The sequence below is a fragment of the Molothrus ater genome, chromosome 16 (genome assembly GCF_012460135.2).
Source record: "Molothrus ater isolate BHLD 08-10-18 breed brown headed cowbird chromosome 16, BPBGC_Mater_1.1, whole genome shotgun sequence".
In the NCBI taxonomy this organism is placed as follows: domain Eukaryota; kingdom Metazoa; phylum Chordata; class Aves; order Passeriformes; family Icteridae; genus Molothrus; species Molothrus ater.
The window spans coordinates 15274182-15301011 of record NC_050493.2 but is presented as its reverse complement, the minus strand read 5'-3'; the positions used below and the strand labels follow the sequence as shown (position 1 = coordinate 15301011).

Below are 26830 nucleotides of genomic sequence, written 5' to 3'. Positions count from 1 at the left end.
TTGGGCACAGCCAGGGGTGCCAGGAACAGCCAGGGCACAGCCAGGGGTGCGGGCAGAGCCAGGGGTGCCGGGCACTGCCATACCGGGCACAGCCAGGAGTGCTGGGCACAGCCAAGGCACAGCCAGGGGAGCCAGGCACAGCCAGGAGTGCCGGGCACAGCAAGGGGAGCCGGGCACAGCCAGGAGTGCCGGGCATAGCCAGGGGTGCCAGACACCGCCAGGCACGGGCACCGCCCAGGGATGGGCAGGGCGGGCAGATGGGGTTTGGGAGTTTCCTTTTCAGATGTGGAAGGGAAGCGAGAGCCCTGCCTGGTGTGTGGGAATGTTTGTCTTCCACGTAACCTGTCCAGGAGGTGCAGAGCCCACGGCACCTCAGACCTCCTAAATTTTGCTTCACGGGGTGTAATCTGAGCCCCAGGGGCACTGGGACAGGAGGGTTCAGCCAGGGGCCAGATCCATTCTTCTCTCCAGCACGGCCTCGAGAGGATCCCGGGGAAGTTGCCAGTTGGATTGGTTTTTTCAGCTGTTGCATCTCCCCGTGTTTCAGCTGTCCAGCTTCTTTGGGATGCTGCTGTGGCCAGGGAGGGATCTGAGGAGATGGGGAAACTGAGGCAGGAGCCAGGTGCTTGTGTAGAGGTGCTGTCCAAAGACATGATGGACGGGGCTCAGGAGTGGGGCTGTGATGCTGTTGGCACCAGAGGAGCCACAGGAGGAGCTGCTGCAGGGGTGGAAGCACAGCCTGTGGCTGCTGTGGCACTCTGGCAGGACCACACTGATTTGTGGCACCGTGTCTCCATCCAGGTCTCATTGTACATTGTGAGAAACAAGTCCTGCAAGATGCTGAGTGTATGCCAAGGCCCCTCAAGGAATCTTGGAACAGGTTGGAAGGGATCTCAAAGCTCATCTCATTCTACCCCTGCCATGGGCAGGGACGCTTTCCACTGGATCAGGTGCTCCAGGCCCTGTCCAAGCTGACCCTGAACAGTCACAGGGATCCAGGGGCAGCCACAGCTTCGTCCTTCTCTTCCTGAATGAAGACACTGAAGCAGTTTATGTTCAAGCCAGGCATTAACTGGGCAATGAAGATCCACTTTGACCCATGCCCAGGGAAGATGATGACCAAGACAAACCTGTCCCTGACCCAGAGAGACAGGAGCCAGCCAGGATTTGAGTCCTGGACTCTGCATGGTCCTGGAGGACACAGCCACGGCTGCTTGTCCAAGGAGTGTAGCAGAGTTCCATCCCATTTTTATGGACCTCCATCCCCATTTTTATGGACCTCGTGTTCGAGGCACAGAGCTGCCCCCTGCCAGCCCCCAGCCTGCTCCTGCTGGCCCAAAGGGTGCCCTGGAGGAGGGTGCCCTGCACCTGCCAGGGTGACAGCACATCCTCGGCCCCTGGTGCTCCCCCTGCACAGCACCAGCTCATCCCCACAGAGCCCCAGCCCTGCTGGGACTTGGAGGGGCCTCTGGAGCTGTTCTGGTCCTGCTCACAGCCTACTCCATCCCTGACCTTTGGGGTGTCCTGCACAGCTTGTCTTCCAATCTGCCCAAGCAGTGGCTGTCCCCAGAGCTCTCCTGGCACCCGGGCATGGGATCTAGCAGGGGACAGCCCCAGCAGCGTCCTGTGAAGAGGGACAGAGGTGTCCTCACCTGGCGACAGTGCAGCCGGGGCTCACAGGTGGAGAAGAGGAGCTAACACCAAAGCCAACGCAAGGTGACACAGCTGAGAGGAGGGGGCTGCATCTCTCTCCCCACCTCTGCCGCTTTTAAGCTGATGTCTCTGGTGCCGGGGAGAACCAAACCTGCGGCCGGGGAAGCCAAATGGCAGCGTGTGTGACCCGCGGGCCGGGAGGCGGTGCCGGGCTGAGCCCTCGGCGGGAGCAGGCGGCAGCGTGTGTGACAAGCCAGAGCAGCATGGTGGATGGCAGTAATTATCCTGCCGCCCACAGCTGAAGGGGAGCATATGGTAAGGAAAAGGAAACTAACTTGTATTTTTCCGCACCCCCGGGCTCAGCCTTTCTGGGGCTGTCACAGTCGATTTGTGCTGCCTGAGCTGTTTCGCCCCGGCCGCCGCTGCATCCGGCGGCTCCTCGCAGGCAGCGCCGGGGCTGGGGCTCGGTGCCCGCTGCTCCCGCAGCCCCTCACCCCGGGAACGGCGGCTCCGGGGGCTGCGACAGACACGGTGCCGCTCCCTGTCCCTGTCCCTGCTGGGACACGGCAGTGACAGCCACGGTGCCGCTCCCTGTCCCTGTCCCTGCCGGGACACAGCAGTGACAGCCACGGTGCCGCTCCCTGTCCCTGTCCCTGCTGGGACACGGCAGTGACAGCCATGGTCCTGGTCCTTGTCCCTGTCTCTGCTGGGACGGGCCAGCGGGCACTGGGAGCTGGGTGTGCCAGGGGTGCTGCCATGGATGCTCTTGGAGCACCTCGGGATGCAGAAGCCCTGAGGAGCCCTGGGCTGAGCTGGACACCCACCCTGGCAGGGGCTGGGTTTGGGGAGGTCTTGGCAGCAGCCTTGGCTTATCCAGCAGCTCTGAGCTGTCTCTGCTCTCCAGCCTCACCAGGCTTTCCTGGTGGGCTGTTCCCCACTGGAGCTCCCAGGCAGCCCCTAAAAGCCACAAGTCCTGTACAGAGCCCTCCCTGAGCCACTGTGTGTGCTGTGGGCAACATCTGTAGGGTCCTGGAATGGTTTGGGTTGGAAAGAACCTCAAAGCTCATCTTGTTCCACCCCTGCCATGGCAGGGACACCTTCCACTGTCCCAGGCTGCTCCAAGCCCTGGCCTTGGGCACTGCCAGGGATCCAGGGGCAGCCACAGCTGCTCTGGGCACCCTGTGCCAGGGCCTGCCCACCCTGCCAGGGATGAATTTTTCTCTACTATGCAATCTAACCCTGCTCTCAGAGGGTCTCCATTACACTGGCATGATGTGGCCTCTCAGGTGGCCCCAAGGTGGCCAGGACCTGGCTGAGAGGGAGAGCTGCTGCCTCACTCCAAAGCTCTCTCCCAGCCCATTGTCTGTCCAAATCCTCATGCCAAAAGTGAGCCAGGAAGCCATGGAGGCAGCAGGCAGCTGTCCCTGCTGGAAGCATGGGGGTTTCCATGCCAGCTCATGGCCAGTGGGGATTTCTCGGGTATGGGAAGGAGTGGGATGTCTCCATGGAGCTGCCAACAGGCCTTGGGGTGGTGAATGCCTCTGACATTGGCCTTGCTGTGACAAGGAGGATCCAATGCTGGAGCTGGGCTCCCTCAAGGGTCACAATCCCCTCTGTGTTGTGGTGCAGGGCTGTGTAGGAACCACCTGGGTATCCTTGGCAGCATTACCACAGACTGGTTCATCTGCCAGCTGGGCATGGATTCACCCCTTGAAAGCAAACTTTCATTTTTCATTGAGAAGGGGGAAGTGGGAGTTTCCAGTTCCTTTCCAGATCTGCTGCTGCTGCCCAGGGGCTCCTGGAAGAGGCTGGACAGAGACACTGTTTCTATGCAGTGGGATATAAAACCAGTTTTCTCACTATTGCTGGTGTCTCACTGGTACAGGGCAGTGTCTGGGGGTCTGGTGTGGCTACAGAGTCTCTGAAAACAGAGCTGAGCCTTGTGTGAGGTGGGGACCGTGGTCAGGCTGGTTTGAGACCTCAGCTCAGAACTCTTCAGGATACAATACCAAATCTGGTCACCCAGGCACCCTGCTTGACCCAAAGAGGCAGGATTTTGCAGGGATCTGCTTGACACAGGGGTCTGCTGGTCACAGGATGCAGCACCAGCATCCAGGGGAGGTTATTTCCTTAGGAGTAAACTCCATGAGCAGGAGACCTCACAAAGCCCTCAGCAAACACCAGCAGGAAGAGGGGACATGAGGAGAAGAGGCCTGCACCCAGTGCCCTTCCCACAGCCAGGGTCCCCTCCCCAGGCTGGTTTCCAGTCCCAGCAGCCGCAGGGATGGGATAGCAGGGATGGGACAGCAGGGATGGGATAGCAGGGATGGGGACAGCAGGGATGGGATAGCAGGGATGGGACAGCAGGGATGGGATAGCAGGGATGGGACAGTAGGGATGGGACAGCAGGGCAGGGACAGCAGGGTTGGCACAGCAGGGTTGGCACAGCAGGGTTGGCACAGCAGGGCTGTGGAGCTCCTTCCCTGGTCCAGGAGGTGCCTGTCTCCACCCAGCTCCATCCTGGGCCGGCTGGCTGCAGGGCCTGTGTGCCAGGGCAGGGTGGCACGGGCAGAGGCTGCCGGTTTCCAGCGCAGGGCCCCGGGAGCTGCTGAGCCGCGGGCACGGAGCTGGGACCGTCTGCAGCAGCCGCTGGCCCAGGACAGCTGGCAGGGCACGGGCCCAGCACGGAGGAGCTCGCACAGCACAGGCCCAGCACGGGCCCAGCACGGACAGCTCACAGGGCACAGGCCCAGCACGGAGGAGCTCGCACAGTACAGGCCCAGCACGGGCACAGCACAGGCCCAGCACGGAGGAGCTCGCACAGCACAGGCCCAGCACGGGCCCAGCACGGACAGCTCACAGGGCCCTGGCTGCTCCCCCCAAGGCCAGTTCCCCCCCGAGCAACATCCCAGGGTACAGATGGAGAAGGAAAAGGGCGCTGTGCGGCCTCTTGGCTCATCCAGAGCCGGGGCTGGAGGGATTGCGATGTGCACAGAGAGAGGGAACATCAGCTCGTTTCTCTCTAATGGCAGGAGGAGGATGGGGGGTCTTGAGGGCGTGGGGGGTGTCCTGAAAGGCAGAGCTGAATTCCCAGGCTGGAGGAGGTGAAGGATGCAGCCGTGGTGCAGGGAACCCTTTCCTATGTCCCTCCTCATGCTGGATCCCTTGGGTTTGCCCGTAGGACACCAAAAGCAAAACCCCCACCCCTGGATTCCCCACCTATCCCAAGGGCCCTTCTTTGGGGATAATTTTGTTTGAGGGAAAAAACGCCAAATCCGAGCATAACTGCTCCTGCCAGGGCAGAGTGAACGGGAGCGGTGGGGTGGGCTAGGAAGGAGAAGACCCCCGGGAAGCTGCGGCTCGGTGCCTCCTCCCCCTGCGGGTCCCTGACCTCCCGTTTGCCTGTCAAGAGCGAGCTCCGCCACCGAAACACCCCCTGTCAAATTAGTGAGTCAGAAGACGTAAGAGAGACCACCGCTGCTAATTTGTACATTAACTGGTTCTGACAGAAATATTTCACAAGTGAAAAAACAGAAAATGTGCCTCAAGACAATGTGCAACTTCCGTACCAGCAAACTTCTGCTTAACTGTGCGGTGCCCGAGGAGGGGGCACCCCCCGCCCCGCCGGGAGCCCCGCGCTGGGTTTAGCCCCGGGAGATGCTCCCGAAGGCTGGAGCAGGCCCTGGGCCGTGGGAGGGGGGTTAGGCGGCCGCAGATTCCCCAAAATGGTGGGGGCGGGGTGGGGAGGGCAGGGGATCCTGGCACCGTTATCCATCGGGAAAAGGGAATGACAGGGTGGAAGGGGCTTGGTGATGCCCCCTCCTCACCCCACGATAGAGGAGTGCTGCCCTTCCACAGCGCCCACCCTGCTTCCAGCAGCTGCCCAGATCAGGGTCTGCTGCTTTTTGCCCCCAGCCCAGGATAGGACCTGCTGGGGCTGTCCCCATTGTCACCGTGTGGGACAAGCCGTGGGTCACCAGCTACGGCCACTCTGCCGGGAACATCCACGGGCACAGGCAGCTGCCAGCCGTGCCCGCCCCCGCCCCGTGCCCACGGGAGAGCGGCGGGCAGCAAACCCTGCCCGGGACCCACGGGAACCCCCGAGCACCGCCAGCTCCTCGCCACCACGAGCGGCCGTGGCCAAAGCTGGTGGCCGAGCCCCTGTGCGGAGCCCCGGGCAGCAGAGCCCCACGGAGAAGCGGCAGGACCGCGGCGGCTGCGGGGGCCACCCCGTGGCCCCTCCCGGTGCCCTCACGCCCTGCCCGGGCCCCCGCGCGGGGCTGGCACCGGAGCGTGTCGGGGCGCGGGTGGGAGCAGGTCCTCGGGCCAGCAGCATCGAGCACATGATCTGTTGTGGCAGGTTCCCTGCAGCCTGGAGCCAGCCCCGAGCGAGCGCTGGTGATGGCTTTAATTGCTTTCAGATTCGATAGCCCAGCCCGTGACAGCCCGGCCCCAGCTGTGCCGGCCCGGACCCTGCGCGGCCCCGCGCCCGCTGCCTTCGGATGGAGCCCGCGAGGAGGAGGAGGAGGAGGAGGAGGAGGAGGAGGAGAGGAGCCGTCCTGGGGTCGGGTTTTCCTCTTCATCCCGGCAAAGTCTTCTCCTTCCTCCTGTCTGTCTAGGTGACCCCCTGAGTCTCATCCCTGGGGAAACCGGGAGGGACAGCGTGGCACCCTAGGATGCCATGGCAGCCCTGCTGTGAAGCCACCCAGCCGTGTGCCCCCGTGTCCCCAGGTGGGCAGCCCAGAGCGGCTCCACCCCGCCCTCTGCGGCTCTGCTGTTCCCCCATTCGGAAGTGGGGGGATGCTGGAGGGCTCTGCTGGGGACGGGGGAGGTGGCGGGTCCGTGATGCCACTGAGTCACGGGCTGGTCCCCTCTGGCGGCTGCTTGTGCCCTCCCAGCCTGCCCGGCCGTGGCGGGGGGCTGGGGGCTGCTCTCTAGGTAGCCTGGGCCTGACACAGATCTCGGGGGCTTTCTCCCTCATCGGAAGGGGGAAGAAGCTGACCCCAAGCATCAGGTCCTCATTCCACTGGCTGGTGGCTGGGGGGGAGCTGGGGGTCTCCGGGGTGGGAGGACAAAGGGCTGCTCACCACCTACAGCGGCACACGTGGGCTGGCCCTGACCCACTGGTGCCTGAATCCTCCTCCTCCTCCTCTTTCCCGCTGCTGCCGTGGTCCGAGGCACCTCCCCCGCTCCAGCCCAGCCCGGGTGGGTGCAGGCAGTGCAGGATCGGTAATGTTCCCTGCCCGGCATGGAGCGTGCCCGAGGGAGGCAGGGTGAGCACCCTGGCACCCAGAGCTCGCCCATGCACGCCCGGCCCTTCGGCAAGGCTGAGGTCCCAGCCCGAGCCTCCCTGCTGGCGCTCGGTGCCGGTGCTGGCCGTGCCCTGTGTCCCTGCTGAAGGGAGGTGCCGGGCTGGGGATGGGGATGGGGCTGCCTGCAGGGACCCCCCGTCCCTGTCCCTGCCGGCCGGGCCGCAGCAGCGGCTGCTGCCGGTGAAGGCGAGCGCTCCTCCGTGGCTCGGCAGCTCCTGGCAGAGCGCGGGACGCGGCGGAGGATGAGGAGGGGCCGCTCTCATCCCGATCCATTATTGCGGGCAGCGCCGGCGGGCGCCCGGGGCAGCGGCTGCATTATTGACGAAGGGGAAGGCAGGCCGGGGCGCAGGCAGGGACCCTCCTGCAGGGCTCAGCCCCGGGCAAAGCACTTCGCCTGCGCCGCAGAGCCGCAGAGCTGCCGGGCCTGGCCCGGGGCAGCGGCCGCAGCCGCCGCAGCCGCTCACCACAGCCCGGTGCTGCGGCCGGGAGCAGCCCCGAGCCCGGGCCCGTGCTGGGCGCAGGGCACCCATCGGCACCCCCGGCAGGGTGATGGAGGTGGGCGACAGCACCCTTGCGATGCTCACGCTGGCACCAGCGCTGCAGCTCTGCCCCCCTCAACCCAGCACAGCGCTGGTGCTGCTCTTTTTTAAGCTTCCTTCTGTCTCCAGGCGGAGATTTGTGGCGTAAAATGCACAATATGTTCTATCTGCCCTGTGGGAGCCATAAAATATTCACCAGCAGCTCCCATTATAGTCAGAGTGAATCACAGAGAGCGCTGGAGCCCTCGCCCCCTCCCGAGCAGGGCCTGACGGGGCCGGAGCCCGGCCGGTCCCGGCTCTGCCTCCGGGGATGTTCCCCGGGCCCAGCAGGTCAAGGGGTGGTGACCGCGCTGATGAGACGGCGACTGCCTCAGAGAATCCCAGACTGGTTTGTCATGGAAGGGACCTCAAAGCTCATCCCGTTCCACCCCCTGCCATGGCAGGGACACCTTCCACTGTCCCAGGCTGCTCCAAGCCCTGTCCAACCTGGCCCTGGACGCTTCCAGGGATCCAGGAGTAGCCACAGCTTCTCTGGGCACCTGTGCCAGGCACCTGTGCCAGGGCGTCTCCACCCTTCACCTTCATCACCTTCATACGAGCATCCTCGTGTGTGCCCAGGGAGGAGCAGCACCAGGGCTGTGGGTGGAGGGGACTCATGGGATGGCAGCTGCAGTGGGGTGGGCTCACATGGCCCCAGCCCTGCCCTGCTCACGCTGTCCCACCAGATGAGCTGGTGCAGGGACACCCCTGGGGTGACTTGTGCTGCCATTTTTGCAGCCATAGCCCCTTGGGTGAGGAGCCACAGCCGTGCCAGGGCAGTGGAACAGCCCTGCCCCAGCTGTCACACCTGTGCCTCTGCTCTTCACATGGCTCAGTACCACAGCACTCCTCCTCCACCTCCCCTCCACAGTGTCCTGCTGTCCATCCTTCTCTTCCATCCATCCTTCCCTTGACCCACTGCTCCCTTTGCCCATCCCCATCTCCCCCTTCAGACCTCAGGCTCAAGACTGACAGAGCCAAAGGCTGACAAATTTCCTGATGAAGCAACACCCTCCTCCAGAGCTGATGTGTCAAACACAATTTTATCTTTTGCCACACAATTATTTGTAATTATAAAGCAGTTAATGCTGCCTCAGCCCTTGGGAATTGGGCACAATTAGGGTTTGATTTCACTTCCAGCCCTTCCATGGCTACACCACAGCTCTCAGCCCGGTCTGTGATGTCGGGGGTGTTCTGAGGGCTCCCAAAGTGTCCAGACAGAATCAGTGCCCTCACTGCCATACACGTGCCTTCTCCTGGGAGATGGTGTCCCCTGCACCCCCAGCCCACCCGAGTGTCCCCGGCTGCACCGGGCACTGCTGTGCCAGCCTCCTGCCATGGCCGGGTTTGCTCCCATCGTCGGCAGGCGCGGGGCTCAGCGGGACGCGGAGCCGCGGCCGTGGGAGGGCAGGACACGATCACCCACCTGCGCTGGTCACCACGACAAGAGCCAGCACCAGGTCACCGCGCTGAGATGTCCCGGCGTGTCCTTGGCGCTGAGCAGCACCGAGCGGGGCGGGGGGACCCGTGGTGGCCCCAGAGCCCCCCGGGATCGCCAGGAGGCGGCAGCGAGGGGCGGCACGGCCGCGAGGCCGCAACCCGGCTCCTCTCCCTGAACAGACTGAGGGAGAGGAGGGAGCGTGGCAGTGCCCTCCCCGCCAAAATGAACTCTCCATCTGTTTCTCCCCGGCTGAGGCTGATGGCTTGTGACAGGGCCTCCTGAATGCAAAGATGTTTCGCCCGGAAAAATCTATTACAAGTTGCTGTAAGAAAGAGCGAAATCCTCTCCTTCTGTCTCTCCCTACTGGTCTCAAGGTGCCCACCCCGGGCGAGAGCAGCCGGGGCCGCCTCCGCTCAGCCGGAAAGTTCTCCCCGCGCCAGGCGGCCCCGCCGCCGGACAAAGGCACGGACGGAGCGGGAGCAGGGGCGCTGCCCTGGGAGCTGCGAGGAGGGAGCAGCTCCTGCATCCCCAGCCCGGGCACGGGGCCGGGCATGCAGCGGGCACGGCCATGGCACCGCCCGGCATGGAACGGGTGGGGAAACTGAGGCACGAGCGGGAGAGCATCCAGGCGGATGGTGGGTGCCCTCTCCCGGCCGCGGCACAGCCCTGCTCGGCCCTGCGAGAGAACACCGCTCATTTTATGGGAATTTCTGGATTTCGCTTCTGTTTTGCTTTATTTCCACCCCTCTCTGTGCTCCCACACCCCCAAGTGCAGGAAAACTTCCAATTCCCCTTTTATTGGTGCTTAGCTCTCCCCCCAGCACCGACTGTCACTGCTCCACGGAAATGCCTGCAAGACCCATTGCTTTGACCCCCAAACCAGCCCACTCATCCCTTTTGTCTCTTCCACAGGAAAACCAGGCAGCTTCAGTAAAAAACAAAACTTTATTTGGTCCATCAGAACCTGAGTTTGAAAACCACCCATGGATAATTCATATCATACAGGGATTACTGATCTGATTTACAATTGATAAAATATCCTATGATTTTGAAGAGCTGGACAGTATTTACAGGGTTAAAAATATTCACAGCTCAGAAAGACATAAAGAGAGAGGAGAAAAAAAAGTGAAGGACAAATCATCCCAAGGAGGAAGGAGCTGGAAAGAGAGAAAACAGATCAACAAACAGAAATACAGACAGAGCTTGGCTCAGCAGCCCCAGCTGGGGGGGCTGGGAGGTGCCAGGGCAGCCCACCCCCCCTGCCACCCCCAATCCCCGAGGGACACAGAGGGGCAGAGCCTGCACCCCCTGCCCAGCCCAGCTGCTGGTGCAGGGTTTGGGGTGCAGGATCCCCCAGCATGGCCCCTGCCAGAACAGGGTCCAGCATTGCCCATCAGCCCCCCCTCAGCTGTAAATCCACACAGCTCAGGAAGGAGACAGTACACAGGGGAACCCCCAAACCACACACACACACACACACACACACACACACACACACACACACACACGTCAAGTCAGACAAGTCAGAGAGCCACGAAGCCCTGAAAACGTGGGGTGCAGCTCCCCCCAGGATCAGCCCTCACCTCAGAGCACCCACAGGGCCAGCAGCACCCTGAGGTGCAGCCCTTGCCTTGTGCTCACTGCCTCCCACAGCACTCGGGCTCTGGAGGAGGGGGCTCTCTGCTTCCCCCCAAAGCCACCCCCTCCCCAGCACATGGACTCGTGCTAACTCCAGGGAGCTGCTCCCTGGCCCCGGGTCGGTACCTGCAGCCCAGCCTCCCTCCATGGGGCACAGGGGGGCCCAGAGGGCAGTGCCAGGGGCTGAGCCCAGCTCGGGCCATGGCTTCCCTCCAGGCACTGCTCCCACGGCCGCCTTTGCATAGTAACACTTGTGTGACAGGGAGAGGTGGCACGGGCCACAGCCCCCGCCTGCAGCGCCCCGGGGCCCCGCTCTCCACCCGGAGCCGAGCAGGAGGTGGTGAAACCTCTGAGTTTCACCCCAATTACAGCACAGCCCCCTCAGCAGCAGCTTTCTGCAACAACCCTGTGCCCTCTCCCCACCAGCCCCAGCACCCAGGAAGGGTGGGGGGGTCCCTGGCATGGGTGGCACCATGGCAGCGTGACCCTGGCACCCCCCAGCCCAGCCTCAGCACCACACTGGTCCTGGCAGCAGACAAAGGGGGCAACAAGACAGAGGGAAGGGCCCAGGGACAGACGGAGGGTCACACAGACGGACAGACATCAGAGGTATATTCTTCTTTTTGCAGCGCCAGTGCCCTGGTGCCACGGGAAGGGGCAGAGTCCTGAGCGTGGTGCCTGGGAAGGGTCTTGACAGCAACCTCCAGCCCCTCCCTCTCCCACAGTCCCCGGGGCGGGCAGAGGGCACCGGGCCCAGCACAGGAATGGGGCAGGTGGGATCCTGAGATGGCCCCGTGCCCCCAGCTGCTCCTCGTAAAGTGCCTGGGGGCAGCGGCGCCAGGGCAGCGGTGCCAGGGCTGGTGCTGGCCCTGAGAACTCGCCCCAGCCCCGCGGCGTGGGGCAAAGCGCTGGGGGTGCCACTCCAGCTCTGCCCCACAGCTCAGCGCTGGTGGCTCGGGGGGCACCCCGGGCCAGAGGCTCGGTGACAGGAACGGGGCGGCGGGGCAGGGAGGGGGAGGCTCTTCGTCATAGGGGCCGGGGCCCGTGCAGCCCAGCGACCTCGGGCGTGAGCAGCGGGTTGTGGGTGCCCTTCGTCAGCATCCAGTCATTGAGGAAGGCCTGGGTGGCTTTGCGGTGCGCCAGGCGGTGCGTGATGGAGAAGCCAGCGTTACCCTCCAGCTGGGACAGGATCACCAACACCTGCCTGTGGAGAGAGCCACGGGCTCAGGGCAGCAGCCTCCACCCCTGCAATCCCACCTGTGTCCTGGCAATCCCATCCTCTCCTGGCAATCCCACCTCTGTCCCAGCAATCCCACCTCTGTCCCTGCAATCCCACCTCTGTCCTGACAATCTCACCTCTGTCCTGGCAATCCCACCTCTGCTCTAGGCAATCCTACCTCTGTCCTGGCAATCCCACCTCTGTCCTGACAATCTCACCTCTTTCCTGGCAATCCCACCTCTGCTCTAGAATCCCACCTCTTTCCTGGCAATCCCACCCTGTCCATGCCTCCCTGCCAGCCCTGGCTCTGCCATTCTCCAGCCTCCTGCCAGCCCTGGCTCTGCCTTTCTCCCAGCCTCCTGGCAGGCCCATGGCAGCCCCTGTGACCCACCCCTGCCTACCCCAGACCTGTGCAGGGGGGGGACGCTGTCCTGTGTCTTGAGGCTGCCGCGCGTGGACACCACGTTGAAGCTGTCGGTGCAGTCGCACTGCACGTGCAGGTAGGACTTGGGGTGTCGGTTCTCCACCACCACGATGAGCCCTGCCCAGCCGTGGGTCAGGTAGTAGCAGGTCATCCCCTCACGGCCCTGGGGCAGACAGCAGGGAAGGGGATGAAGCCTCTGGGCACCCTCATCCCCAAATCAAACCCCCTGCACTGGCATCCTCCACTCTAGCCAAGGGCAGCCCATCTGCTGGGGTGCCCCATGCTGCCTGAGGGAGCAAAGCGGGGGGGCATCCAGGGGTGGCAGCCAGAGCTGGCACAGCCCTGCCCAACCCCTGCCCATGGACCCCACATGTCCAGGCTCCCTCTGACAGCATCACCCCCCTCCCCACTGCAGGCCCCACCCTGTGCCCCCCACCCACCTCGTGGCGCTCGCCCTTGTTCTCGGTCAGCAGGATGATGGCATCTGCCAGCGTGGTGGGCTGTGCATCCACCTGCTCCACCATCACCAGGCGGGAGCTGTAGATAGCCAGGATGTAGCTGGAATAATCAGTGGCTGGTCGGCTGCTGGTGGGACTGGAAGCTGCAGAGACACCCAGAGCAACAGGGATCAGGGAACTGTCACCAAGCCCACAATCCCCAGGAGCATGGTGCTCCTGGGCTGATGCACATGCGACATGCAACAGGCAACCTGAAGAAGGTCCCCATGAAGAGGACCGAGGGCTTTGGCACCTCTCCCTCCCCCAGGGCCCCTCCATGCCCTCACCCTGGGCAGCAGGGCCGGCCAGGGCAGCGCTCCAGTGGTTGAAGGCACAGCACACGACGGCGTACTCGCCCGGCTCCAGCATCACGTCGCAGTTGACAAATTTCTTGACGGCTCGTTTGCTGTGGGCCATCAGCCGGCCCAGGCTCAGCTTGTTCCCACTGGTGAAGGTGGCCCGGAAAACCATGATGCACAAGTCCAGCAAGTGGCTGTCCACTGTGTCTGACCTCCTGTGCCAGGAAGGAAGGGTCACACGTCACCCAGGACACAGGCAGCAGTTCCAGGGAAGAGCTATCCCACTGCCCCAGGAACCAGCCCTGCATTCACGAGTTGGGTTCATTGGGTTCCAGCTAAACATGAGCAGTTCCCAAGATCTGTGGAGATGGTGATGGGGGCCTATCCCTGAGCTCTGTGATCCCGAGGGAGGCCAATGTGTCTGGATTTCTTCTGGGCCCACAGAACCACAGAGTTGTGGAATCATTAATGTTGGGAAAGTCCTCTAAGATCATCAAGACCAATAACCAACCATTAACCCAGCACTGCCAAGGTCACCACTAACCCACGTCCCCAAGTGCCACATCCATAAGATTTTTAAATCCTTGCAGGGATGGGGACTACATCACCGCCCTGGGCAGCTGTGCCAGGGCCTGACCACCCTTTCAGTGAAGAAATTTTCCCCAATATCCAAGCTAAACCTCCCCTGGTGCAACTTGAGGCCACTTCCCCTTGTCCAGTCTGAAAGCAGAGCCTGACCCCGACGTGGCTGTCCCCTCCTATCAGGAAGTTGTGCAGAGCCAGAAGGTCCCCCCTGAGCCTCCTTTTCTCCAAGCTGAGCCCTCCAGTTTCACTGCCCTGCCCAGCTCACCTGCTGCCCTCCTGGAAGAGGGCAAACTCCAGAGCTGCACGCTCCAACACCGTCAGCGATGTCACCGTCACCGGCCCGTTGGCCTTGTTGGGGAACATGCCCTGCACACGCACCTCGTGCCAGTCCGAATGGAGCTTGCAGATATCCACAGAGTCAAAATACCTGTGGGGAAGCTGGGCTCAATCCTGGTGGGGCACACTGCATGCTGCAGGACACCCACATTCCCTAGGGATGACTGGTCCCGCCTGCCACATCATGATCCCACATCCCATTTTCCATCCCTGCCCCGTTCCCCGCCCCACAGCTCTGCTCTGGCTGTGCCATACTTGATGAAGTCGCTGTACTCCATCCAGAAGACGCCCTCACTGCTGCCATGGGGCATCAGGTCATGGCGCAGGGGGAGCGGCCAGTGCGGCCACTCGTCCGACCAGCTGCCGTTCCAGGAGAAGCGGCCCCAGGGGTTCCGGAGGCGCAGTAACCTGGGAAGGGGAAAAGTGTCAGAGACCCAGGAGGGAGGGGAGACCCAGCCTGCCCCCCACATAGGACACCCTGTGACTCCTGCCTTCTCACAGCATCCCAGAACTAATGTGTCACCCACATCGTGGCCCCAGAGGTCTCTGTCCTGCAGCTCTGTTCCTGCTGCTGCTCCCTCTGCCCTTCCCTGCCCTAAGGGGCCTCAGCAGGGGAGAGGCTGCTGAGTGACATGGCTGAAAATACAGCTTCCTACAGCAGCCCAGCTGTCAGGGTGGCACCCAGTTTCTCCTCTCTCCATTCAAAGATGAGCAATATGCTCTGAGCATCTCACCGAAATGAGAGCTCAACTCAGTCCTCTGTGTCTTGTGACACAGGTCAAACATTCTACCCCTGGACATGGAGCCAGCACCAGGCAAGGACAGCTCATATGATAACAGCATTTATGTGACACCCTAGGATGGTGTCATCCTTGCTGGCCATGAGGATGGGACACCAAAGAGTCCCCAGGGTCCCGTTCACCATGCTCTCAGTTATCCATCTCCAGGTTTTCTGCTGAATCTGCAGGCAGGAGCAGCTGCAGAGGCATGGCAGGCTCCAGGCCGAGCTCACCTGAAGCCCTGGACATCCCGCACGTCCAGGATGGAATAGGCGTGCCGGGGCCGGAGCCCCATGCTCTCGTAGGCCACATCATCCACCTTCATGTTGCCCCCGCCGCAGGACGCGCCCATGAGGAACCTGCACGGGGACACCAAACCCTCGGGGTCCTGCCAGGCCTGCCATGGGGGAAGCTCATCCCTGCCACTCAAAGCATGGGACAGCTTCCTCCCAGGAGGCTCCTGGATGCTCCCACTCTGCAACAACACTGTTGGCATCAACAACACTCCCCAGGCAATGCCCAGCCCTGCTGGCCAGAGCTCCCTCCCCTTGCCCACGTGCACGCTGAGCCCAAGCTCCAAGGAGAGCTGCTTTGCTGGGGAACTTTGCCCCAAACCTCCCCTGATTTCTACCAGGCCCCAGGGTCCTGCCCACTTCTGCTGGCTGGCAGAAAGCCACAGAGAAAAGCAGGGAGTCCATCAGCTAGACAAGCTAGCAGGGGTGAGGACACTATTTGGGGCAGGTGGTCTGCAGCAGTCAGGTTTAGGGGGACACCATATGCTGGGAGCTATCTATCCATGTGGCCCCATACCCCAGCCTTCAGCCAACCCAGCTGCCCTCCTGCCCAAGCGATGAGCAGGAGGTCTCTGCTTTGGCTGCGCCCCCTCTAGACTCGTGCTAGCCAGGTGTCATTAGCAAAGATGTCACATACGGGTGGGAGACTTGGGCAGGGTAAAGCATTCACAAAACAGAAAAGCTCAAAGCAAAGCAAGTGGGCTCAGTGCCTCTTCCTAACTCCTGCAAGACAGCAGTGGAAGGTCACCAGGCTCTTAATTTCATATGAGAATCAAAGGAGAAATAATTTCTTAGAACTTGGAGTGGGACCCCCACCAATGCTCCAGATGAGTGGCACGGGTGGTGGACTCCACCCCAGCTGATGCAGTGACCCCTCTCCTGAGCCTCTAAAGACAAGAATGTTCCCTCTCATCCCCCTCTGCAGCGTCCCTGCTCCTGCCCCGTCTTACCCAGCCTCCTTAGAGCTGAGCATTTTGGCCCAGATGAGGTCGGTGTCGATGGGCTCCTCGCGGGGGTTGGTGGAGCTGACCTGCAGCATGAGGCTCTCGCAGGGCGCCCCGGTGAGCGTGGCCAGGCCCTCGATGGCGCGCCCGGCCTGCAGCGCGAAGTACGAACCGTGCAGCTTGGCCAGCGCCTTCTCAATGAGGGCCACCCACAGCTGCTTCCTCTGGGCCTGCAGGGACAGGGAGGGACACGTCAGCCCCCGGGCAAGGGGTGGGACAGCCCCTCCCAGCCATCCCCACCAGCCATCCTGGCTGGAGAGGCAGCAGCAGCAGGGCCATGCCAGGAGCTGGTCCCCTTGGCCAGGGGTGACCCGTTGGCTCTTTGCTCAGTGTTTTGTTGGGAAGAAGTCCTGGAATGAACACCCAAGAGGCCTGGGTGCTGACAGAGCTGCACCCTGGGGTGCCCAGCAATTAGGCTGGCAGGGTGGGTGCCCACCCTGAGCCCCTTCTGTCCACTTCAACCTGAAGTTAGAACCATTTAATAATGGAAGAGGACCCCAAGGCTCCCAGAGCTCAAGGAGCATTTGGACAGTGCTCTCAGGCACAAGGTGGAATTGTTGGGGTGTGTGCAGGGCCAGGAATTGGACTGATGATCCTTGTGGGTCCCTTCCCACTCAGGACATTTAGGATTCTGTGATGTGGAGCACATCTGGAACAGCTGCCTTTAACTCACACACCTCTGCAAACCCAAACCAACACCCCTTTGGCAGAGGAGGTTCCCCAGAGTGCCCCTGGCCACAGGACTGACTGGATTCTACCCAGGCAACACAGACACTGCTTCAAGGACAAGCTCCAAAGGCTTGGACTGGCAAAGTCCTCACTCCAGCACAGGGAGTAACTACAAGCCCTAATTACAAGATGCAAGTTTTTTCCCAGCAAATGGGGTTTGGTATCCGGTGCTTGGAGAGCAGCAGGGAAAATCACTGGTACATTGTGCCTGTGTGACTCACAGGTGGCAGCCAAGAGCTGGCAGAGGAAAGGAGGGCAGTGAAGATTTCTTTCTGACGGATAAAGAGAGCTTAAAAGTGCTTTTTGCTGGTTTTTGGGTCCCTCACTCAACAAAATCCATGTTGTTTATTTCTGCCTGAACCACAGCCAGGGAGCTCAGATAAGAGCCTGATTTTCTTTTATTTTTAAAACTCTGATTTTCCTTTTATATCCCCCACATCCAGCTCCCACAGCTGAACACTCAGCAGAAAAATCTCATCACGATTCAGATGCTCCTAGAAACAGAGGCAAGGCAAGTCCAGCCCATGTGAAAACCTCCAATCTTAAAAAAGCTTCAAAAGCAGACTTAAAATTCATGAAAGATGGAAGGAAAAGGTAAAAACCAAGACAGGTAAATCTTATGCTGAAATAAAGAAATGCATCTGTATCCTCTGTCTACTGAGAGGCAGAATAGATACAAATTCCTTCTTCCCTTCTCTAAAGTTTGATTCCTGTCCTGACATGGCTGTGTGTCAAAACCCAGAGGAGAGGACTGGATTTGCAGAAGGAAATCCAAGCCAGCAGTCCCAGTCCCTGTCTCCTCCTGACAGTGGTACTTTGTTTTCCTTGGCAGATTTTGCCCCCTGAGTTTCAATAGAGACGTTCTCAGTCTCCTTCATGGACATAGTCCCAGCAAGAGCCCCTGGGCCTGGCAGGCAGGGCAGGGCAGAGCAATGTCCTGGAGGGGCTGAGGGAGCTCCACTGACCCGAGCAGATGCCACCCCAGCGTGCTCAGAGCAACTGGGCACTGGCTCGGAACCGGCTGCTCCATGTGCCATCCCCTCCTTCTCCACAGGCCCTCCCTGGCACAGCCAAGCTGCCAGACCTCCCCTCAGAGGAAAGAAACAGCTTTCCCTCATTCCCTCACAGTGCAAAACACAGGTTAAAGTGTTTTCCTTTTATATGAAGGATAAGGGTGGCTTTCCCTGCAAGTGAAGTGGCTGTGGTGCAAGGAGTGAGGGAAAAGCAACTGTAAATGAAACTTCTTCACTGCAGCCTGGGAAATGCCAAAAGAGGTCTAAATAGATGGATATTATGGCTTCAAAGAGTTCACCTGTCTTGAGGGCACAGTGAAGATCAGTGTCCTGAGCTGCAAACAGGGTGCAACCAGTGCTGGATCTTCCATTTGTGTCACAGCATGCCCTGGCAGCTCCAGGCCTGGGGCAGCTGGGTACCTGCTGGGAAAGGACCTGGGAGTGCTGGGAAGTACCTGCTGGGAAAGGACCTGGGAGTGCTGCTTGGCAGCAGCTGAACGTGAGTCAGATGTGCCCAGGTGGGCAAGAAGGTCAGTGGCACCTGGCATGACATTGAGGGGCTGGAATGTGTCCAGAGAAGGGAATGGAGCTGGGAAGGGCTGGAGCACCAGGAGGGGCTGAGGGAGCTGGGAAAGGGGCTCAGCCTGGAGAAAAGGAGGCTCAGGAGGGACCTTGTGGCTCTGCACAGCTCCTGACAGGAGGGAGCAGCCAGGTGGGGGTCAGGCTCTGCTCCAGGGAACAAGGGACAGGACAAGGGGAAACAGCCTCAAGTTGCACCACAGGAGGTTTAGCTTGGATATTGGGAAAATTCCTTAATGAAAGGTAGTCAGGCATTGGAATGGGTTGTCCAGGGCACTGGTGGAGTCACCACCCCTGGAAACATTTAAAAAACAAGTCCATGTGGTACTTTGTGGCATGGTTTAGTGAGCAGGGGGTATTTGATCAGTGGTTGGACTTGAGGATCTTTGGGGCCTTTTCCAACCTTAGTGTCTCTATGACTCTAAATGAAGCACGAAGTAGGGGCCTCACATGAACCCCAGCAGTGCCTCTTCCCACTGCCTGTCCTGGGAGCGCCTGGGATGAGGCTCCCTGAGGCCTGGAGCACTGCCCACCCCCGTCCCCATGGCACTGACCTGAGAGAAGAGCAGGTAGCCGCACTCGTCGCAGGGCAGCATGTCATCCACCAGCACCGTGGTCCACGTGCCGTCCTTGCACAGCCGCACCTGGTAGGCGCCCTCGGGGCACAGCGTCCTGGTGATCATCACCCTCTCCACCAGCTCGGGCCGCTCAGCCAGCACGGCCAGGGCGCTCAGGAACCTGCCGGGCACCATGGGGCGGCCTCAGCACGGGGCATGGGCAGCACGGGCATGGGCAGCACGGGTATGGGCATCACGGGGCATGGGCAGCACAGGGCATGGGCAGCACGTGTATGGGCATCACGGGGCACAGGGCATGGGCATGGGCAGCACGGGCATGGGCAGCACGGGGCACAGGGCATGGGCAGCACGGGGCATGGGCAGCACGGGTATGGGCAGCACGGGGCACAGGGTATGGGCAGCACGGGTATGGGCATCACGGGGCATGGGCAGCACGGGGCATGGGCAGCACGGGTATGGGCAGCACGGGGCACAGGGCATGGGCATCACAGGGCATGGGCAGCACGGGGCATGGGGCACGGGCATGGGCAGCACGGGCATGGGCAGCACGGGCATGGGCAGCATGGGGCATGGGCATGGGCAGCACGGGAAATGGGGCACAGGGAACGGGCAGCACAGGGCATGGGCAGCACGGGTATGGGCAGCACGGGTATGGGCATCACGGGGCATGGGCAGCATGGGGCATGGGCAGCATGGGCATGGGCAGCACGGGCACGAGCAGCATGGGCCATGGGCATGGGCAGCACAGGTATGGGCAGCATGGGGCATGGGCATGGACAGCACGGGGCATGGGCGGCATGGGGCACAGGCATGGGCAGCATGGGGCATGGGCAGCATGGGCAGCAGGGGTATGGGCAGCACAGGGCATGGGCATGGACAGCACAGGCATGGGCAGCACGGGCACGGGCAGCACAGGGCATGGGCAGCACGAGCTGCCCGGCCACGCAGCGCTGGGAGGGGGTGAGGCAGAGCATGGGCTACAGCCTGGGGGCATAAAGGGGTTTAAGTAGGGCTGAGGGGGCCGAGCTGGAGCTGGAGGGAGAGGGGGGAAGAGGGAAGGGGCAGGAGGGTGTCAGCCCGGCTCACTGGCCCCTACCAGCAGTTGCCCAGCAGTCCCTGCAGGATGTCCGAGGGCCGCGGCGTGCGGAACACCGACCACTTCACCGAGCGCTCCTTGAAGATGCTGCAGTTGATCTCATGGGGGCGCAGCCACTGCTTCACCCGCTGCTGCACGCTGTCCCCCTCCGGGAACCCCACCGACTTGGGCCCGGGGGGGAAACTGTCGTCCACAAAATTGACTTTGTTCTGTGAGGGCAAAAGGCAAGGAGAGCATAAGTGGAGCCACTTGGGACCTGGGGAGTCTGGAGAGCCGCCCACTGCCCCCCTGAGAGACAGCAGAGCCCCCAGCCCTCCTGCCGGGCCCAGGCAGTCTCCTCCCAGCCCTACAGCCGGGCAGGACTATGCTGGTGTTTGCTGGCAGCAGCAGAGATGCTTCTTGTGCTTCAGGTCCAGCATTCAGCCTTGCCTCAGGCTCACCTCTCTGGTTTCAAGCTCCGGGCTGTGACTGTGACTCCAATCTGCCTTTTTCTGTTTCACAGGAGCCTCCCTGGGCAGGGACAGTCTCACACTTTGTGCTGGTGCTAAAAGCTGGGCTGTGGGGGGCCTTGGCTGCCTCCACAAGCAGCAAAGCCTGCAAACAGCAAGGCTTTGAGGAGCCACCTGGCACGCAAACACACCTCAACCAGCCTTGTCCCTGCCCCGGAGGGGACAGGCTGGGCTTGGCAGCCCTGTGCCACCCCCCAGGCACATCCATGGGGGATGGGAGGGGCAGCTTTTGCAATTGCATTCAGCCAGACCACAGCCAGGCAAGCAATTTCAGAGTGAGGGTATCCCACGTCCCAGGCCTCCTGCAACAGCTGCTGCATCATAAATAAATAGGATGGGTGGAAGGGCAGGTAATCCCATAGGCATTAACCACAGGGATGGAAGCACAGAACTTCACCAAGAGGAGAAGGGTGGCTTTTCCAGTCTAACACAGGGTGAAATGAGAACAGGTGTTTCTTTGTTATTGTTAATTAAATTAAATTAAATTATTTCAGCAAAAGCTGGTTCTGATTTAAATTAGCTTTATGCACACCCAATTAGTAGTTGACCTCCTCTTTTGTGGCAATCCTACCTGAATGCTTCCTTTGTGGTGCCTCAATCAGCAACTCCAGCTCCTCTTTTGCAGGAGGGTGTTTTCAGCTAATAGCTGTCCTGCTCTCTCAGGGGAGCATCTGCCCTGTGCAGCTGAGGAGCAGCCACCATTGCAGCAGCCTCAGTCACAGCCTGGCTGGGGACCTGGCTGTGACCCATCCCTGCACATGGATCTCTGGGCTCTGCAGGAACTTACTGTGCAGGGACTATGAGGACACGAGGGAGAGGATTCTCCCCCTCTGCTCTGCCCTTGTGAGACCCCAGTTTTGTCCATCTCTGGTGGACTCAGCATAACAAATATGTGGATCTGTTAGAACAGGTCCAGGGGACCCCATGGAGATGCTCTGTGGGCAGGATCCCCTCTCCTCTGGAGCCAGGCTGAGAGAGCTGGGGGTGCTCACCTGGAGAAGGTTCCATGGAGACCTCAGACCCCTTGCACTGCCTAAAGGGGGCTTCTTAGTAAGAGGGAAAACAATTTTTCACATGGACAAGCAGTGATGGGACAAGGGGAAAGTTTTACACTGAAAGGGGAGAAATTTAGATTGGGTACTGGGGAAAAATTCTTCCCTGTGAGGGTGGGGAGGCCCTGGCACAGGGTGCCCAGGGAAGCTGTGGCTGCCCCATCTGTGCAAGTGTTCAAGGCCAGGTGGGACAGGACTTGGAGTAACCTGGTGTGGTGGAAGGTGAGGTGGGTTGGCAGGGTTAGAACAAGATGAGCTTTAAGGTCCCTTCCATCCCAAACCATTCTGATTCCATGATTCCAGTGGAAGAGGTCAGCTCTGCACTGCTCCCCAACAGAAGAGAAAGGGTAAAGCTGAAATAGGGACCACACACTGACAAGGGTTGGAAAAGGCATCCCTGGAATAGCAGAGGAAGGAAGACCCACAGCAGGAGCTCGAGCAGAAATGCTGGCAGGGAGCAGCAATAGGGGCTGCTCCACATGATGTGGGGCAGGGGGCCAAACAGACGGAGCAGAACTCGGCCAGCCTGGCTCCTCCAGGGCAGGCTGAGCAGGCTGGGCAGCGCTCGGGCAGCAGGGAGCTCACAGGGACCTCCCCTGCCAGCCTGAGCAGGAGCACAGGGACAGGAGCAGCATCGTCCCTCCACTGCTGCCAGGCCTAACCTCACACCTAAACAGTGCCAGAGCACAGCTGGGGCTGGGCTGGAGGGGGCTTTTTGGGAGATGGCCCACGTGCACCTCACAGCCCATTATGGGTGGGTTAAGGAGCACAACAGGCTCAGCTGCGGGACGGGGCAAGGCAGGCTCCCCTTCCTGGCAGTGCCATGCTGCTAATTCAGCCTGGCCATCATCGTGATTCATCCTTCAGGCCTGAATCCTGATGGAACAGATGTTCCCTGCCTACAAAAGAGGCTATTCACTTGCTTAAAAGATGGGGATAAGCAGAATCTGGGTCTCTGCTATAAAGACACCCACGCCTGTTAGGAAGGACACACAGCAATTTAAAAAAAATCACAAGCCCAAACAAGATCATTCTCAGAGCTTCCCCTCTGAGCCAAACATCTCTGTTCCCTGGACTGTGCAGTGGAGGCACAGGAATGGACACGATCCTCAGACTAGGCAGGAAAAGCCTTGTTTGTACGTCAACATGGGACTGCAACTCCCTCTCCATCTGGTCCAGAAGAGCTGGAGGCTTCCCCCAGAAGGAGGCCAGAGAAAGCAGCATCCACAGGAGCTTTTAATGCCATACTGGGAAAAAAATGAGGCCAACAGAGTGGTGTTTGAGGCTGAAACCCAACTGACTGGACCAGATACCTCACAGTGGGAAGGTGTGTGCTGGCACGTACTCCTGAGACCTTCAACTAGAGCCAGCCTACAGCTACAGCTCAGCTGGCCTGCCCAGAACAGGGGGAGCCATTTGTGCTGCACCTCTGCATTTGCAACACCCAAACCAAGAATACCAAGGCCCAGCCCATGGCTCTGTAACACCTGCAGCTGCTGGCAGGGGCAGCAGTTCCTCTGCCTGCCCTCTCATCCTGAGCCTCTGCTTGCTGCATCCTAGATTCCCTGCATCCATGGACAGTGTGCCACCAGCAAACCTAGGCACACTCTCTGCCTTTCCCACCACTAGACACTGGAAAGAGATGGACTGACCACCTAAGGATGTCCCCTACATCCCAGAAGTTCCCTCTCACTGATTTAAAATACCACTGGGTTTCAGAGTTTGCAGGTTTAGCACTAGGTTTTAGACTTCCTTACTCTTGCACCAGGAGTGGGCTGTATGGGCTGTCTTCACCCTGGAGGTCATTCTGCACCAAAATATGACATTTCAGTGCCAACAGCCAGCATCCAGCTGCTGCAAGGGAAGATCTCTGGAGCCCAAGGCATGGAAGATGCTGCCCCAGACCTATGGGGAGGCAGGAACAAGCAAGCACTGCACTCACCTCCCGGCAGAAGGTCACGATGTTTTCCCACAGGGCTTTGGCCTCGCCCTCATCCGTTTGCCTCCTCTTCTCCACGTGCATGCTCTCCCTCCTCTTGAGGGGCTTGAGGCCCTTGTGCTGGGCCACGTACTGCTGGGGGGTGTGGCAGGCGCCGCAGTGCTTGGCCTTCGCCTCATTGAGCAGGGTGCAGGCGGGGCAGGCCCACTGGCCCGGCCTGTCCTGCGCTCCGGGCGGCGGGGCCGGGAACAGCCGGGCCACCTTGCGCGCCGACGGGGCCTTGGCGCCGCAGGAGCAGCCGGGCCTGTCCCTGTCGCAGGCGCCGCAGTCGGGGCAGCGCGGCCCCGGCTCCCCCGGCGGGCCCCCGTGCTCCTGGAAGCCGTGCAGCTTGGAGGAGCCGCACACCTTGCACTTCTGGGCCTGCGTGGGGTTCTTGAGGGTGCACTTGGAACAGGACCAGGTGGTGAAGTCGGGGCTGGAGGGGCTGCACGGGGTGAACCTCACCGAGTCCCCCACCAGGTTGATGGTGTCGCTGCCTTTTTGGGTGCTGCAAACCTCGCACTTGCTGGCCCCGGCGGAGTTGAGCAGGGAGCAGGAGCTGCACTTCCAGTGGGACGGACTGACCTCCATCTCCTCCTCCAGCACGCTCAGCCGTTTGTTGGACAGCAGGTCCGGGAAGCGTGCGGCAGGGGCGGCCCTGGCCTGACCTTGGGGAGAGCCCTTCTGCCCCACGGCGCCCGTGGCCGCGGGCTGGGAGCCTTCGGGGCCTGGCATCTGCAGCTGTGGGGGCACCTCCCGCCGGCTTCGGGGCACGGGGTTGTTCTGGAGCCCCGGGGAGAAGGGGCTGAAGGCTGGGATCTTCTGCACCTCTTGTTCCATAGCCACTGGGCCTGGGGTGGTCGCAGCATCACCATCAGAGATCTCTGAGGAGACTGAAGGCTGCGGGGTGGAGGGGGCCATGTGGAACCCGGCCGGGGTGATGACTTCAGGGACGACCAGCGCCTCTGGTGGGATTTTGGGCAGGGAGAGCTTGCGTGGGCCACCACAGGCGGAGCAGGAGTTGGCCACGGGCGTGTTGTGCAGGGTGCAGCGCTGGCAGGCCCAGCCGCTCTCCAGCTCTGCTTCATCGGGGCTCTTCCCCTCTGAGTCCTCGCTGCTGCTTTCTGCCTTGGCAGCCTCCTCCTTGGATGTGCCCTTGGGCTCCATCAGCACGGCAGGCTTGGGCAAGATGCCGTTGATGACGGGCAAGGGGGAGCCACCGGGTCCCGGCTCGGGGGTGAAGCCACACACCTCACAGGTTTCCTTGCCCAGGAAGTTCCTGAAGGTGCAGCGGGCACAGGCCCACTTCTGCTCCTCCACGCTGAGCCGCAGGATGTGGTTGAGGTCGGGCTTCTGGCGGGGAGCCTCGCAGATGGAGCACTGCCGCTGGCCCACGGGGTTCAGGAAGGTGCAGCGTGTGCAGGACCACTCACGGACGGCAGCCATGGAGCCAGGAGAGTGGGAGTGGCTGCAAGAAAGAAGACACAGTGTGAGGCTGAGGCCAAGGCCACCCAATAGGCAGAGGTACCACGTGTTTCCTGGGCTGGCGTGGTCAGGACCTCGCTTCCAGGAAGGGAACAACTATCAATCCAGTCACTGCTCTATTGGTACTTGCTCCTCTGGCACTGACAAATTCTCCAGGTGTATGGCAATGCATTGGCTTCCATCCAAAATGCTTCAGGAAGGGCAAAAGAAGCAGCTCAGCACCCACTGACCCCATCCTCACAGTGGGGTTGTGCCCTGGTAAGCAAACACCATCTCTGTGCCCAACCCTGGCAACTTTGTGTGTCTGCAGGTCATTTGGAACTCTTGGGAGGAGGTGACACCCTGCTCTGCCTTCTTGCTGTTCCAGCATCAACTCTTTTCTCCTTCTCTGCTCCACCCCACCCCTGTCTCACTTTCTGTTCCTGTCTCCCTCCTCTCCTTTCAGCTCCACACTGCGATAACTGTGTTATCCCACACCAGACACCACCAAGCCAAGGAAGCCGAGCTTTGGTGTGCAGAGGTGCTTCTACCTGGCTGTAGGTTTTGGGGCTGGAAGCCTGGCCCAGTCAGCCTGGGAGCAGCAGCTCTGTGGTGCACCAGTGCCAGGACAGCTCACTAGCAGCTTCCAAGCTCAGCAAAGAGGAGCACCATGTCCCAGCTCCAGCTGCTTCCCTACTTATCTGTGAAGTAGAGAGGCCATAATGCCCTCCTGGCTGCACCAGCCCTTGGTTTCAACCTCCAACGTTGCCTGGGAATGCCTGAAACCCTGATGGGAGAATGGGTCCAACGCACGACAGAACCACCTCGTCCTGGGGAAGGAAGTCACAATTCTGTTTTCTAGGCAGGTTCAATATTCCAAAAGTGCAGCAGCAGCAGCAGCTCCACGGCGATCCCTGGGTTGCAGGGAGCAGCATTCCCCCAGTGCGGCCCTCCCGGTGCTTTCAGGCTGCCATGTGGTGCACTCACACTGAGAACAGTCCTGGATGGTGCCCTTTGTTCCCTGCTCGGGGTCATTTCCTGCAGCTTGGAGCAAAGGTGGGGCTAAAGCAGAGTTTTCTGCTTCCTCCTCCTTCACACAAGGACAAACCAGCTCTCCCTCATCTGAGCATGCACCGGGAGGCTGGAGCCCTCCCTCCACGCACTCCTGCTCCCAGATAAGGTGGCCAAGCCATAAATCCAATCTTGAGCCCCAGCTCCAGGTCAGTTGTGCCTCTCTCCAGCAGAGCAGGCCCCTCCCTTCCAAGCCCTTCCACCCCACTCTGCTTGCCTGAGACCACAGACAGGGCCAATTGTGCAGAAGAAGCCTCCAAGCCCATCCCATGCCCTCAGCTCTTCCCAGGAAGAGCAAAGTCAGACCTCCAGAGACCAAGAGCACCCTAAGTCATGGGAGCTGCACCTCAGTGGGCTCACCACTGGCTCCCTCTCCAGCATCCCTACAACAACCAAGTTCAAGCACCACAGTGGCTGGAACAAAGGGGAGGAGGGTGTTTAATCCCATAAAGGGCAGGCACAGACAGCTCCAGACGCCGGTGCAGCCTGTGGAAGGAACTGGGTCCTGGCTGGCCTCCAGAATCCCAAGCAGCAGCACCTGCACACACAGCTTCCCAAGGCTCTGAGCAGACTGCAATGCAGCAGCAAGGTCTGGAGGGGCAGAGGATGCAGCCAGAACCCCCCTGGGGAGGAGGGAAGTGACCCTCCCTTCGGCTGGTACATGAGAAACTCTCCTGGGAACACTCCAGCAGCAGCAGCAATC

At 60.9% G+C, this 26830-nt stretch overlaps 1 protein-coding gene across 4 annotated transcripts in view; it reads right to left on the bottom strand.

Annotated features, from left to right (window-relative positions):
- Positions 1-9910: 9910 nt before the first annotated feature.
- Positions 9911-26830, bottom strand: part of CAPN15 (calpain 15) — a 56690-nt gene continuing 39770 nt past the window's right edge. For all 4 annotated transcript variants that reach the window (XM_036392103.1, XM_036392102.1, XM_036392104.1 and 1 more), the window contains 11 exons: positions 23557-25060; positions 20054-20262; positions 18934-19117; positions 16005-16228; positions 14995-15120; positions 14238-14390; positions 13912-14073; positions 13050-13276; positions 12706-12866; positions 12250-12428; positions 9911-11826 (listed from right to left, as the gene is read on the bottom strand). In XM_036392103.1, coding sequence (XP_036247996.1) covers positions 11649-11826; positions 12250-12428; positions 12706-12866; positions 13050-13276; positions 13912-14073; positions 14238-14390; positions 14995-15120; positions 16005-16228; positions 18934-19117; positions 20054-20262; positions 23557-25060 — 3307 coding nt within the window. In that variant the 3' untranslated portion in view covers positions 9911-11648. The remainder of the gene's footprint in view (positions 11827-12249; positions 12429-12705; positions 12867-13049; positions 13277-13911; positions 14074-14237; positions 14391-14994; positions 15121-16004; positions 16229-18933; positions 19118-20053; positions 20263-23556; positions 25061-26830) is intronic.